The 14,186-nt window shown below is 42.9% G+C and overlaps 1 protein-coding gene across 7 annotated transcripts in view; it reads left to right on the top strand.

Annotated features, from left to right (window-relative positions):
* The window catches only part of LOC110534728 (uncharacterized), a 45,706-nt gene that overhangs the window by 12,923 nt on the left and 18,597 nt on the right, over positions 1 to 14,186 (top strand). For 3 of the 7 annotated variants that reach the window (XM_090187441.1, XM_090187442.1, XM_021619663.3), the window contains exons 2-3: positions 1,366 to 1,496; positions 1,697 to 1,879. The exons of 1 other annotated variant lie outside the window; for it this stretch is intronic. In XM_090187441.1, the coding sequence (XP_090043567.1) occupies positions 1,366 to 1,496; positions 1,697 to 1,879 (314 nt within the window). The remainder of the gene's footprint in view (positions 1 to 1,365; positions 1,497 to 1,696; positions 1,880 to 14,186) is intronic. 3 more of the 7 variants (XM_090187444.1, XM_090187443.1, XM_090187446.1) reach the window with 2 other exon arrangements.

Below are 14,186 nucleotides of genomic sequence, written 5' to 3' on the forward strand. Positions count from 1 at the left end.
TGGCTTCACTCTGCGGTCCAATTCCTCCCAAACCATCTCAATTGGGTTGAGATCAGGTGATTGTGGAGGCCAGGTCATCTGATGCAGCACTCCATCACTGTCCTTGGTCAAATAGCCCTTACACAGTCTGGAAGTGTGTTGGGTCATTGTCCTGGTGAAAGACAAATGATAGTCCCACAAAGCATAAACCAGATGGGATGGCATATCGCTGCAGAATGCTGTGGTAGCCATACTGGTTAAGTGTGCCTTGAATTCTAAATAAATCACTGACAGTGTCAACAGCAAAGCACCATCACACCTCCTCCTCCATGCTTCACAGTGGGAACCACACATGCAGAGATAATCCGTTCACCTACTCTGCGTCTTACAAAGACGTGGCATTTGGAACCAAAAATCAAAAATTTGGACTCATCAGACCAAAGGACAGATTTCCACCGGTCGAATGTCCATTGCTCGTGTTTCTTGGCCCAAGCAAGTCCCTTCTTCTTATTGATGTCCTTTAGTAGTGGTTTCTTTGCAGCAATTCGACCATGAAGGCTTGATTCACGCAGTCTCCTCTGAACAGTTGATGTTGAGATGTGTCTGTTACTTGAATTCTGTGAAGCATTTATTTTGGCTGCAATTTCTGAGGCTGATAACTCTATGAACTTATCCTCTGCAGCAGAGGTAACTCTGGGTCTTCCTTTCCTGTGGAGGTCCTATGAGAGCCAGTTTCATCATGGCGTTTGATGGTTTTTGTGACTGCACTTGAAGAAATTCACTTTTAAGAAGGCACACCTGTTAATTTAAATGGATTTCAGGTAACTACCTCATGAAGCTGGTTGAGAGAATGCAAAGAGTGTGCAAAGCGGTCATCAAGGCAAAGGGTGGCTACTTTGAAGAATCTAAAATATATTTCGATTTGTTTAATACTTTTTTTTTGGTTACTAGATGATTCCATATGTTATTTCATAGTTTTGATGTCTTCACTATTATTCTACAATGTAGAAATAGTAAACCATCAGCCTTCTGACCTGTAGTCCCACGGAAATTGACTGCCCTAAAAGCATGCTCAAGTGGCCACGCTTATAAATCCAGGGTAGCTACAGGATGCAACAATACTTCCCCTGATTACTTAGCTATCTTGCACAATATATGTGTTCTTTATTTTACCAGGCAGGTCAGTTAAGAACAACTTCTTGCACAAAGGAACTATCATATTCTATCCAAATTCCCTATGTTCATACTCAACTAAAATAATGTGATGCATGGAACAATAAATAGTATATCAAGAAATTATGAGAAGTGTTACCTTACATCCTTGCCAATTGTAGACAGTGTCAATAGTGTACAATATAACTTAACCATCCCCAATCACTCTCTCAGGTGAAGGACCTCTCACTGGAGGCCACAGGAGCCTTGTGAAGCCAGCGGGACACAACACATGGAGAGATGACCAACCCATCACTGTTGATGAGGGGAGTGGAACCTCAACCCAGCACATTATTGTGATAGAGGTTAGTGTAATGGTATTACATCAAAATTACAGTACATCAAATGTGGCCAGTTTATTTCAGAAAGGCTCCCTTCAGCTATTAATTTGCTTACATGTACATCCGTATTTATCTGCCATAGTGGAGCTTGTGAGACTTCCCTATGTTATTGTTATCCAATTCAACTCATGTACCGGTAATAACCTCCTCTCTTCTTGTTTTAGTCTGCAGATGCAGAGGCTGCAGGTCCTGGGGTCAAGCTGGAGAGGTCTGAAGGAGAAGTGGACCCACAGCACAGCAGAGACATCCAGGCTGGAGCAATGGCTGGAGAGGCACACCCTGTAGTCACTGAGGACCTCGCCACCGCTGCAGCGCCCCAGACCAGGACCGGACGCAGCATCACGGAGGTCAGTGGAACGCTGAACGCCGTCCTCAAGTCAGAGACAGACATGGAGACTTTAACTGTAACACAAAGGCTCTTACACACAGGATCTGATAACAGGTCAGATCCAGAGAGACTGGGGCAGGAAAGGCTGGGCTGTCCTACTGCTCCCGGCTCAGAGTATTTACTTTACCGTATTCCGAGTTTGAGGAAGGTTAATTCCTATCGGGACTCAGATGACTCGTTAGAGACTGGCAATGATCTGTCTTCTTCTTACCCTACAGAGATGGGTTTAGAGAGACAAACTGATCTGTCTAGAGGGGACTGGAACCGGTACAGTAGTAGTGTACACTCTGAAGGTTGCCTAGATAAGCAAGGGGAGGTTATAGATGAGGTGACTGTGAAAGTGGAGGGCGATGCTCCTCTGACATGGAATGTAGACAAGACTCACTTAGGAGAACAACACTCACAAGGCAGATATTTATTAGATTACAGGGAAAGCTTAGAGACAAATCCAAATGTCGTGACCCACTCCCCTTTACAGGCGGTCAGAAATCGCAACACAGTGTCCATGTCGATGAGGCATTCCGATTCACACAGCGGTGTCCTTTTCGATCAGGTATTGAACTCAATCGACAGTGCTAGAGCCCAGGTTCAGGGAGGGGGAGCCACATCAGGCAATAGTAAAGAGAAACAGTTCCTCTGCATGTTCTGTAACAAAGGCTTCAGCTGCCCCCAGAAGGCGGAGATCCACAAGAGGGTCCACACAGGGGTGAAATCCTTCAGCTGTACCCAGTGTCATATGCGCTTTGCCCAGTGCGGCAACCTGAAGAGGCACCAGAGGGTCCACACAGGGGAGAAACCCTTCAGCTGTACCCAATGTCAAATGCGCTTTGCCCAGGCTGGCCACTTGAAGCGGCACCAGAGGGTCCACACAGGGGAGAAACCCTACAGCTGCCCCCAGTGTGAGAAGAGGTTCTCCCACCAGCACCATCTGAAGATGCACCTGAATGTCCATACGGGAGAGAGGCCATTCAGAGAGTAACTACCTTAGGATACACCAGCAGAAAAAACATTCCACTCTGTAACATAGAAAGTAACCATTCCACTCTATAGCTTCTGATGTTTAGATACAATTTAAAGAGAAAGATGAATTTTCATTGTTGTCAGCATACAAATATCCAGAGATGCATTAGGAATAACGAGAGTAACAGATTTCAGTGTAGAATGTTCCTGCGTAGAATATTGCATCCAGGCATTGTGTGATTTATAAGGCATATAGAAGCCTAAAAAGTCTGTTACAAATTGTGTTTGTACTCTGTAGGCAATATGATGTTCACAAATGTCTATTTCATTACTTACATTTAACTACTTTATTATTTTAACAAATAAGTTTTAAATACACCATATGAAAACCACAGACACATCTCAATCAGCATGATAATGTGATAAACTGGGGGAAAAATGTACACAAAATGGGACTTTTAATTCTAAGACTTTCATTGAGACTGTCTTTAGTATATATTACATCTGATCTTACCCTATTCTGCATACACCCCCAGCGCTTTAAAACCAATGTGATGGGGTCATTGCTGCCGGCTCACCTTCCAGTCACCACAATCGCTAGTCCTTCCTCCTTCAAGGCACTCCGAATCAGAATCACCTTTATTCGCCAAATACATTTGCATGTACAGGAATTATGGAAGCCCTGAAACCCAAGCTGAAAAAAATATATTAAAATTTGACTCTTGGAATTATCTCATTTGAACGACTTAGTATTTTGTTCAAACAACTTAGTGTCTCATTCTAATGACTTAGTATAATGTTTGAATGACGTAGTTAAAGTCACATAAAAGAGATGCTAAGTCATTCAAATGAGATACTAAGTCATTTCAAGGAGATATGAAGTCGCTTAAATTGTTATGCAGTTTGTCAGACCATGTAATGGTTGCTTCAACCATTCATTGACTGTTTCTATTAATTGATATGATTGACAAGTTATTTGATAGCCTAAAGCATGGCTGCTTTTGAATGCCAGATCATGTATGTGGGCGAGCAAGGAGCAGAGCATAATTGAGCTGATTTAAAAAAATAAAAAATAAATTGTAAGCGCTGTAACTGTACACGACTACACTGTCTATAAGACTGATGTACTCAGGCAACTGATTGATCAGACATTCTATAAGAGACTCACTACAAACCCCACATAACTGCTTTTATCTGTAATGAACAGACTGTCACCAAGGGCATGCACAATGGTGAATAGAACACAGATTATTGGTGCGTAAAAACAGCTCCACACTGGTAATCTGCAGTCACTAAAATAGTGTTTGATTATCTAAATCCCCAAAAGGACAGGACGAATATTCTTTGCGATATCAGACCTGGTTTGGCAGAAGGCATGAAGATCTCTGTTCAGCTTCAAATGCCCTGATTGATAAATATGCCGCTATGTAATGTGACACTTTTGTTTACCAAAGACACAGTTAGACATTTGTTAAAACGTCTTCCCGCTAATAAAAACGACTCCACTCAATATTATTGTCCAAATAATTTTTTTTCTCTCATAGTAGGTGGTTGACTATACCTTGAAGTATTTGAAATAGCTGAATAGTAAGGTAATAATAGTTTATTATAATAACAATAATAAACTGCCTCGACTGCATGAGGCTATAAAACTGCGTGCCACGGGAAGTTGATCCCTGCAATGGGAGGATTTATTTTGCAACCCGTCCAACAAATCCATCCATTAAGCAAGGTTCTCGCATATCATCCATCAAATTAATAGGTATTTGTCATCGGTGCTATTGAAAATCAGATAGCTTCCTTATGTTTTAGTAAACCATTAGCCAACACTTCAACGATTAAACAAAGTTTCATCATGAAATTTTACTATCTCTTCATTTTATTTTGGTGATTAAATGTATTTTTTTCCCTGTTATTGTGAACTATAACCTTTTTAATTGAAGGCCTATCACAAACCTTTTTTTGTAGGCGATTCTGGTAGGCTAATAAAAGCATGTTGTTCACAGCATAAACCCGCCTATTATCTCGAATGTTCATTAATTTATTAGTGATGGATACTTTAACTGTTTGTTTAGACTACTGTTAAAGCGCTCACATAGGCTACTTCTCTGCCAGAGCCCGCGAGATAACTAGTAATTCCCTTATGATAGATATCATGTTACCTCCTTACACATAGGTGGCGCGTCCATAAGGCTATTTGATTAAATTATATAATTACCCTACTCCTGTCTATACAGAAATACATCAATAAAATCATTAAAAAAATAGGCAGCTAAAGCATGATTTGGCCACAGAGGATCATTAGCTTCTTTCAAAAATATTAGTTGTAGATGTTTTAAATCTTATTGCCTACAGTCAGAAGGAAAGGCAGCGCGAGCAATTTGGGCAGCTCTCACAGCAAATACTAAGTAGATGATTGTTGAGTTGCGACTGTCGGTGAAAAGTAATGGCCCGGCAATATAAAATAAATGCGGGGGAAAAAATGTGGAAAGCAAATGCCCTATTGCTGTAAAGAGAATGCAATGAAAATACTCTCATCTGTCTTTTAGTCCGGGGTGCAACCTTCACTGTGCATTTTTGTCCCCCCCCCCCCCCCCCCAGTTTTATAATTGGAATGTGATACAAAACGAGGCAATGGGGTGCTTTAGGACAATGTGGACGACTCCGAGCGGTCGGGTAGGCTGTTTGGAGTGTTTATCTGACTGGAAAATAAAATTAAAAAAGTTATGTCTCTCCCACTTCAAAAACCAAAAGTTTTCCCCCTGCTTTTAGTTAGCAAAATTCTAAATTTAATTGAGCGAACAACCGTATAGCCTATCTTATTGGCATCAGCGGAGAGCATCGGCCATATCCCGGTTTACTGCGCAGATTCACACTTTATCATTGTTGGGTCAGTGCCACTTAAATTTGTTTTTGGACAATAATTTCCCCTTCCAGTTTAGATGGACGTCATATTCTATTTGTGTCTCCCCTTCTCGTAGGTCTATTATATGGATAACGTCGTTTTTATTGATCTGTTTGTCAGTGTCAGCGGTATTAAAACGATTCTGCTTATATAAAGTGATATAAAGTGTAGTAGAATTGCATGAAATGTTTTTACTGTGCAACGAAAGAAGAAATGTTTCTGATATAGGCTAACCTAGGCCTACTCTACGCTATACGCGCTCAGCCATGCATTGAACGACAAGGTGCAAGTTACGGGGGGGGGGGGGGGGGGGGGGGGCTTAGCTCCCCTGAATGAGACGTTAGCTCCCCTAAATGCAACAAAAGTCAAACTTGAGGGGGTCTCTAAATAATGCTCATTGAACCATTCTTCTGTTAGTTAAAAATGTAATAGTAAATATGTTTTACAGTGGTAAATATTAAAATAAAAGCTTCCAAATGAAACTAACACCCCCACCTCTTTGTCATGATTTAAACCATGTAAGGTAGCCTAGTGGTTAGAGCGTTGGGCCAAGTAACGGAAAGGTTGCTGGTTTGAATCCCCTAGCCAGACAAGGCTCTGTTGATGTGCCCTTGAGCAAGGCACTTAACCCCAAAACTCCTGTAAGTCCCAGAGCATCTGCTAAATGACTAAAATGTAAACGTATGTAGCGGCGCTGTCCACTAAATAGTGCTGAATTTTGGCCTTTACTTTCCCTTCGTACGTCCTCATTTTCGCCATTTGTTTGCCATGCGTCCTTGATTGTTTTAAAGTCACCATTGGCCTCATGTTGAAATCCCTGAGCGGTTTTCTTCCTCTGTGGCAACTAAGTTTGGAAGGATGCCTTTATCTTTGTAATGACTTGGTGTATTGATACACCATCCAAAGTGTAATTAATAACTTCAAAATGCCCAAAGGGATATTCCAATGTCTGCCTTTTATTTTTATTTTTTTACTAATCTATGAATAAGTGACCTTCTTTGTGAGGCATTTGAACAGCTCCTTGGTCTTTGTGGTTGAATCTGTGTTTGAAATTCACTACTCGACTGAGGGACCTTACAGATAATTGTACGTGTGGGGTACATAGATGAGGTAGTCATTCAAAAATCATGTTAAACACTATTATGTGACTTGTTCAGCAAATGTTTACTCCTTATTTATGCTTGCCATAGCAAAGGGGTTGAATAATTATTGACTAAAGACATTTCAGCTTTTCATTTTAAATTAATTTGTAACATTTTTGAAAAACAAAATTCCACTTTGACATTATGGGGTATTGTGTGTAGGCCAGTGACAAAAACATCTACATTTAATACATTTTAAATTCAGTCTGTATTACAAAATGTTTTGAACAAACTTAAGGGAGTGTGAATACTTTCTGAAGGCACTGTACTTTTTGTACTTTCTGAAGGCACTGTATAGACACAGAAATGACACAATCCACATACAGTATGTACATACCAGGCAAAAAGAAAATACAGACTACACTATAAACATCAGTCTAAACTACAGACTACACTATAAACATCAGTCTAAACTACAGACTACACTATAAACATCAGTCTAAACTACAGACTACACTATATGCCAGGACACCTCAGTGGGGCTCGACAGGGCAGAACCAGCATCCTGGAACTACCCCCTCGATCCACCACTCAACTCAGCCTTGCCTCCTTACTTCCTACTTGGCTCTGACACCGCTCATTCCACTTCAGGCAGACTCAACAGGATGTCCACTTCTGCCTGCTTGCTTACTGTACATCAGCCACTAGCTTCTTCCTTGCCAGTCCTTCAATGCCAAGTAGCCCCAGAGCTCTCCAGAGTGATTGGCCTGCAAAGCCCCTGCAGCCGACCACAACTGGTAGTTTCCAGGTTCTCCATCCATTCTGCTGACTCTCAAGGATGAGGGACTGGTATTTGAGCTTCCACTCATGCGACAACTCCATTCTCTCCTCCCAGGGCACTGTGAGCGTGATGAGGACCACCTGCTTGGTGCTTCTAGACCAAAGAACGATAACCATTGGTCAGACCTGCTTGGCAGGAGGAGAGCACATGCTCGGTCGTCCACATATTGTGCTGCTGGGCTTTTTGTCAACTGCCACGTCTGGAGGTTTGTTGGTGTGGGCAAAACATTGTACACAGAGCAAGCCAGAAACTTAATCTGCTCCCCTTTCATGTTCCAGATGTGTTGCCGGGTGAGTACCCTGTCTCGCACGCTCTCTCTGCGTGTCCAGCTGCCTTGTTTTTTCATGGCTACAGCTCTGACATGCCTGCTTTCTTCCTCAGCCATTGTGACCTCCCTCTGCACCATGCCTCAGCACTCTGCTTTCTTCCAACTTGATGTGGTTCTGCATCCCTGATCCAGCCTGCCATTGGTTTACCGACCAAACAATGTCAGCGTGTTGCAGCCGTTCCTCCAGCTCTATGAGCGCTCTGCTGGCTGACCACTTGTGACCCGTTCTGACCTCGATCTCTAACCTCCGTTCAGACCTCCCAAATCAAATGTTATTTGTTACATGCTTTGTAAACAATAGGTGTGGACTATGCTTACGAACGGAACCTTACCAACAATCCAGAGGGAAAGAAAATAGAGAAATAATAGAAAAGTGAAAACACATAATAATAGATACATAACGAGTAATGATAACTTGTCTATATATACAAGGGGTACCAGTACCGAGTTGATGTGCAGGGGTACAAGGTAATTAAGGTAGAAACAGTGCCTTGCGAAAGTATTCGCCCCCTTGAACTTTGCGACCTTTTGCCACATTTCAGGCTTCAAACATAAAGATATAAAACTGTATTGTTTTGTGAAGAATCAACAACAAGTGGGACACAATCATGAAGTGGAACGACATTTATTGGATATTTCAAACTTTTTTAACAAATCAAAAACTGAAAAATTGGGCGTGCAAAATTATTCAGCCCCTTTACTTTCAGTGCAGCAAACTCTCTCCAGAAGTTCAGTGAGGATCTCTGAATGATCCAATGTTGACCTAAATGACTAATGATGATAAATACAATCCACCTGTGTGTAATCAAGTCTCCTTATAAATGCACCTGCACTGTGATAGTCTCAGAGGTCCGTTAAAAGCGCAGAGAGCATCACGAAGAACAAGGAACACACCAGGCAGGTCCGAGATACAGTTGTGAAGAAGTTTAAAGCCGGATTTGGATACAAAAAGATTTCCCAAGCTTTAAACATCCCAAGGAGCACTGTGCAAGCGATAATATTGAAATGGAAGGAGTATCAGACCACTGCAAATCTACCAAGACCTGGCCGTCCCTCTAAACTTTCAGCTCATACAAGGAGAAGACTGATCAGAGACAGCCAAGAGGCCCATGATCACTCTGGATCAACTGCAGAGATCTACAGCTGAGGTGGGAGACTCTGTCCATAGGACAACAATCAGTCGTATATTGCACAAATCTGGCCTTTATGGAAGAGTGGCAAGAAGAAAGCCATTTCTTAAAGATATCCATAAAAAGTGTTGTTTAAAGTTTGCCACAAGCCACCTGGGAGACACACCAAACATGTGGAAGAAGGTGCTCTGGTCAGATGAAACCAAAATTTAACTTTTTGTCAACAATGCAAAACGTTATGTTTGGCGTAAAAGCAACACAGCTGAACACACCATCCCCACTGTCAAAGATGGTGGTGGCAGCATCATGGTTTGAGCCTGCTTTTCTTCAGCAGGGACAGGGAAGATGGTTAAAATTGATTGGAAGATGGATGGAGCCAAATACAGGACCATTCTGGAAGAAACCCTGATGGAGTCTGCAAAAGACCTGAGACTGGGACAGAGATTTGTGTTCCAACAAGACAATGATCCAAAACATAAAGCAAAATCTACAATGGAATGGTTCAAAAATAAACATATCCAGGTGTTAGAATGGCCAAGTCAAAGTCCAGACCTGAATCCAATCGAGAATCTGTGGAAAGAACTGAAAACTGCTGTTCACAAATGCTCTCAATCCAACCTCACTGAGCTCGAGCTGTTTTGCAAGGAGGAATGGGAAAAATGTTCAGTCTCTCGATGTGCAAAACTGATAGAGACATACCCCAAGCGACTTACAGCTGTAATCGCAGCAAAAGGTGGCGCTACAAAGTATTAACTTAAGGGGGCTGAATAATTTTGCACGCCCAATTTTTCAGTTTTTGATTTGTTAAAAAAGTTTGAAATATCCAATAAATGTCGTTCCACTTCATGATTGTGTCCCACTTGTTGTTGATTCTTCACAACAAAATATAGTTTTATATCTTTATGTTTGACGCCTGAAATGTGGCAAAAGGTTGCAAAGTTCAAGGGGGCCGAATACTTTTGCAAGGCACTGTATGTAACAGTAACAGCAGCGTATGTGAGGAGTCAAAAAAGTTAGTGCAAAAAGGGTCAATGCAGATAGTCCAAGGTAGCTATTTGGTTAACCATTTAACTAACTATTTAGCAGTCTTATTGCTTGGGGGTAGGAGCTTTTCAGGGTCCTGTTGGTTCCAGACTTGGTGCATTGGTACCACTTGCTGTGCAGTAGCAGACAGAACAGTCTGTGACTTGGGTGGCTGAAATCCTTAAAAAAATGTCTGGCCTTCCTCTGATGTACTGGGCCGTATGCAATACCCTCTGTAGCGCCTTGCGATCAGATGCCAAGCAATTGCCATACCAAGCTGTGATGCAGCTTGGTATGGCACGCCCCCATTGATGTGAATGGGGGCGGGCTCGGCCCTCTGTTTCCTGTAGTCCACGATCAGCACCTTTGCCTTGCTGACGTTGAGGGGGAGGTTGTTGTCCTGGCACCAGACTGCCAGGTCTCTGAACTCCCTTTATGCTGTCTGATCATTGTCGGTGATCAGTCCTACCACGTCGTGTCATCTGTATTCTTAATGATGGTGTTGAAATCATGCACGGCCACGCACCCCTGAGGGTCGCGTGGCGGATGTGTTATTGCCTATTCTCACCACCTGGTGTTGACCACTGAGCTATACTCAATGAACAGCATTCTCACGTAGGTGTTCCTTTTGTCCAAGTGGGAAAGGGCAATGTGGAGTGCAATAGAGATTGCATCATCTGTGGATATATTGCGGTGGAATGCGAATTGGAGTGGGTCCAGGGTGTCTGGTATGATGGTGTTGATGTGAGCCATGACCAGCCTTTCAAAGCATTTCATGGCTACAGAAGTGAGCTCTACAGGGTGATACTAATTTAGACAGGTTGCCTTGGCGTTCTTGGGCACAGGGACTATGGTGTTCTGATGGTAGGTGTTACAGACTGGGTCAGGGAGAGACTGAAAATGTCAGTGAAGAAACTTGCCAGCTGGTCAGCACATGCTCTGAGTACGCATCCTGGTAATCTGTCCTGCGGCCCTGTGAATTTTAACCTTGTTACAGGCTTTGCCATTTATATTTCGAGGTTGGGCATTAGCACGTTTGCACACTGATTGGTGTCACCTCGTTAGTCAGTATGTATTACACCTGTGCTGGTTATTCATCTTGTTAGTTGTAAGGTGTTTCACCTGTGCTTTCCCAGGTAATATTTAAGAGTGGCTGGACCAGTGCTCCAGTTGTCTTGAGAGACATGGAGGGTTAACACCTTTAGTTGGCGGTCCCTATTTGAGTTCTAGACAAACAATCCCTATTTTTGTTTTGACCACTTTTTGCTTTGCTTCCTGTCTGTAAGTTTGGTGTGGGTTTTTGTTTTGTTTGACTCTTCTTGGGCAAAGTTTGTGTACTCTCATGGTGGGTTTCTTTCAGGTTACAGTTGTTGCTAGTCAACTTGTCAGTGGACACCCCCATGAGTGTCTTTCAGAACCCCTCCTATAATCCCACCTGTTTTGTTTTGGTTGTGGTCAGTGACTCTTTGTTAGTTTCCCCTTCTGTTTGAGCAAAATTATTTGGTTTACTTGCTGGGGAACGTAACAACCTGTTTAAAGGTCTTACTCGCATCGGTTACGGAGAGCATGATCACATTTGTCCGGAACAGCTGGTGCTCTTATGCATGGTTCAGTGCTGCTTTCCTCAAAGCAAGCAAAGAAGGCATTTAGCTCGTCTGGTAGGTTAGTAGGCTTGTGTCACTCGGCAGTTCACGGCTGGGTTTCCCTTTGTAATTTGTGATAGTTTGCAAGCCCTGCTACATCCGATCAGTGTCAGAGCCAATGTAGTAGGATTTGAAAAAGCCCTTTGCCTTTTTGATGGTTCGACGGACATAGCAGGATTTCTTATAAGCGTCTTGGTTAGTGTCCCGCTCCTTGAAAGCGTCAACTTTAGCCATTAACTCGGTGCAGATGTTGCCTGTAATCCATGGCTTCTGGTGGGGATATGTACGTACATACGTACGGTCACTGTGAGGATGATGTCGTCGATGCACTTATTAATGAAGCTCATGACTGATGTGGTAAACTTCTCAATGCCATCGGATGAGTCCCAGAACGTATTCCAGTCTTTGCTAGCAAAACAGTCCTGTAGCTTAGTATCCACTGGTACTTCCTGTTTGAGTTTTTGCTTGTAGGCAGGATTCAGGAGGATAGTTAGTCAGATTTGGCGAGGGAGAGCTTTGTAAGCTCGAAATGAGGTAAGACAGATTTCAGTTTTCCTGCAGTAAAATCACCGGCCACTAGGAGTGCTGCCTCTGGATGAACATTTTCTTGTTTTCTTATGGCCCTATACAGCTTGTTGATTGCGGCCGTAGTGCTAGCATCAGTTTGTGGTGGTGAATTGACAACTTTCTTGGTAAATAGCATGATCTACAGCTTGTCATAAGGTATTCTAACTCAGGCGGGCAGAACCTTGAGACTTCCTTAATATTAGAGATTGTGCACCAGCTGTTGTTAACAAGGAAACACCACCCCCCTTGAGCTGCCGTTCTGTCCTGCCGATGCATAGACAAACCAGCTAGATGTATATTATCCATTTCCTTATTCAGCCAAGTTTACGAGAAACATAGGATATTACAGTTTTTCATGTCCCGCTGATATTGATTGTACATTCACCAATAGAACAGAGGGTAGAGGCAGTTTATTTATTCGCTACCGTAGTTTCATCAGGGTGCCTGCACGTTGGCCTCTATATTGCGGTCACTTTCTCTTCCCAGTGTTGGGGATTAGAGCCTGGTCCAGGGTGAATAAATCAAAGAATCCGATGGCGAAAACATTATGTAAAACATTTTTATCAGTGCAAAAAATCACACCAAATAACAGAATTGGTCAGGAGCCCGTAAAACATCTGCTATACATTCCACCACTATTTATCTCTTTCTTTCATCCTAGCTGTCTCACAGCATCATAGCCTGACGTGCTTTTGTTGCCTTGTACTCCTCTACCACAGATGTAATTGGCAGCCACAGCTTGCTGCCTGTGCTGTACAGTCCGATGGAGCAGAAGATTCTTGTGACCGCCAGCCATCTCCTGAGGAAGTGGTTAATTTAATTTTCTAGTGCCTCCACTGTTGAAAGAGCTACTTCATAGACAAGAAGTGGCCAGAGGAGTTTGGGAAGTACCCAGTGTTGGTAGCCCTATGCCTTAAACTTGCCTGTTAGACCGCTCTTCCCCAGAGATGTCATCCACGTGTCTGCTTGAAAGAACAAATCACACAATATTTGTCATTGAAATTGGCCCTGTACCACTTTCCCAGGTTCTTCACAGGCTTCTCTCTGATGCTGGGAATGGTCTCTGATCTTGAATTGTTGCTTTTTCAGGACTAGGCTTCTTGACTTTGCAGACTTGAACTTCATTCTGGCCCATTTGATGAGCTCTTCCAGATCCTCCAAAATCCATCAGCCTTCTGGAACAGACTTCATTTTCAGATCATCCACGAATGCTCTGATTGGAGCCTGCTGGACGCCGCTTGCCGGTACTGCACCCTGTCTGAGCTTCTCTGCTGATTTAACCAGGAGGTTCATTGCTGAAGAAAACAAAATGATTGAGAGTACACCCGGCCACAATACCTACCTCCAGCCTTTCCACTTGTGAAGCGCATCTTGAAGTTGTCGAAATAGCGTTGGAGGAGCTTCTGGAATCTTGCAGGTAGATGGTCTTGAGTGTGGTTTCCACCAGATTGTGGGGTATGGTTCTGTAGGCATTGGTTAGGTCTAGCCACAGGTTACGCTTGTGTCCTTGGTTACGCTTTGCGTCCTTGATCTTTGAGATGAAGCTTGTGTGTTCAAGGCAGCTTTTAGAAGATTTTAGCTTTCACATTGAGGAGTGAGATGGTTTCAGAATTGCTTGATGGTTTGGAATTGCTTGATGGTTTGGAATTGCTTGATGTTTGTGGAGTTAACTTCTTTTGGAATGAAACAGACCTCAGCAACTAGCCAACTTTCTGCAAGAGTTTTTCCTCCATCCCACTTTCAGCAGCCTTGTACAGAATACTATTAGGCCTTGGTGCTGATCTTCT

This window comes from Oncorhynchus mykiss, chromosome 10 (genome assembly GCF_057628025.1).
Source record: "Oncorhynchus mykiss isolate SJ-2025 chromosome 10, ASM5762802v1, whole genome shotgun sequence".
Taxonomy (NCBI): Eukaryota; Metazoa; Chordata; class Actinopteri; order Salmoniformes; family Salmonidae; genus Oncorhynchus; species Oncorhynchus mykiss.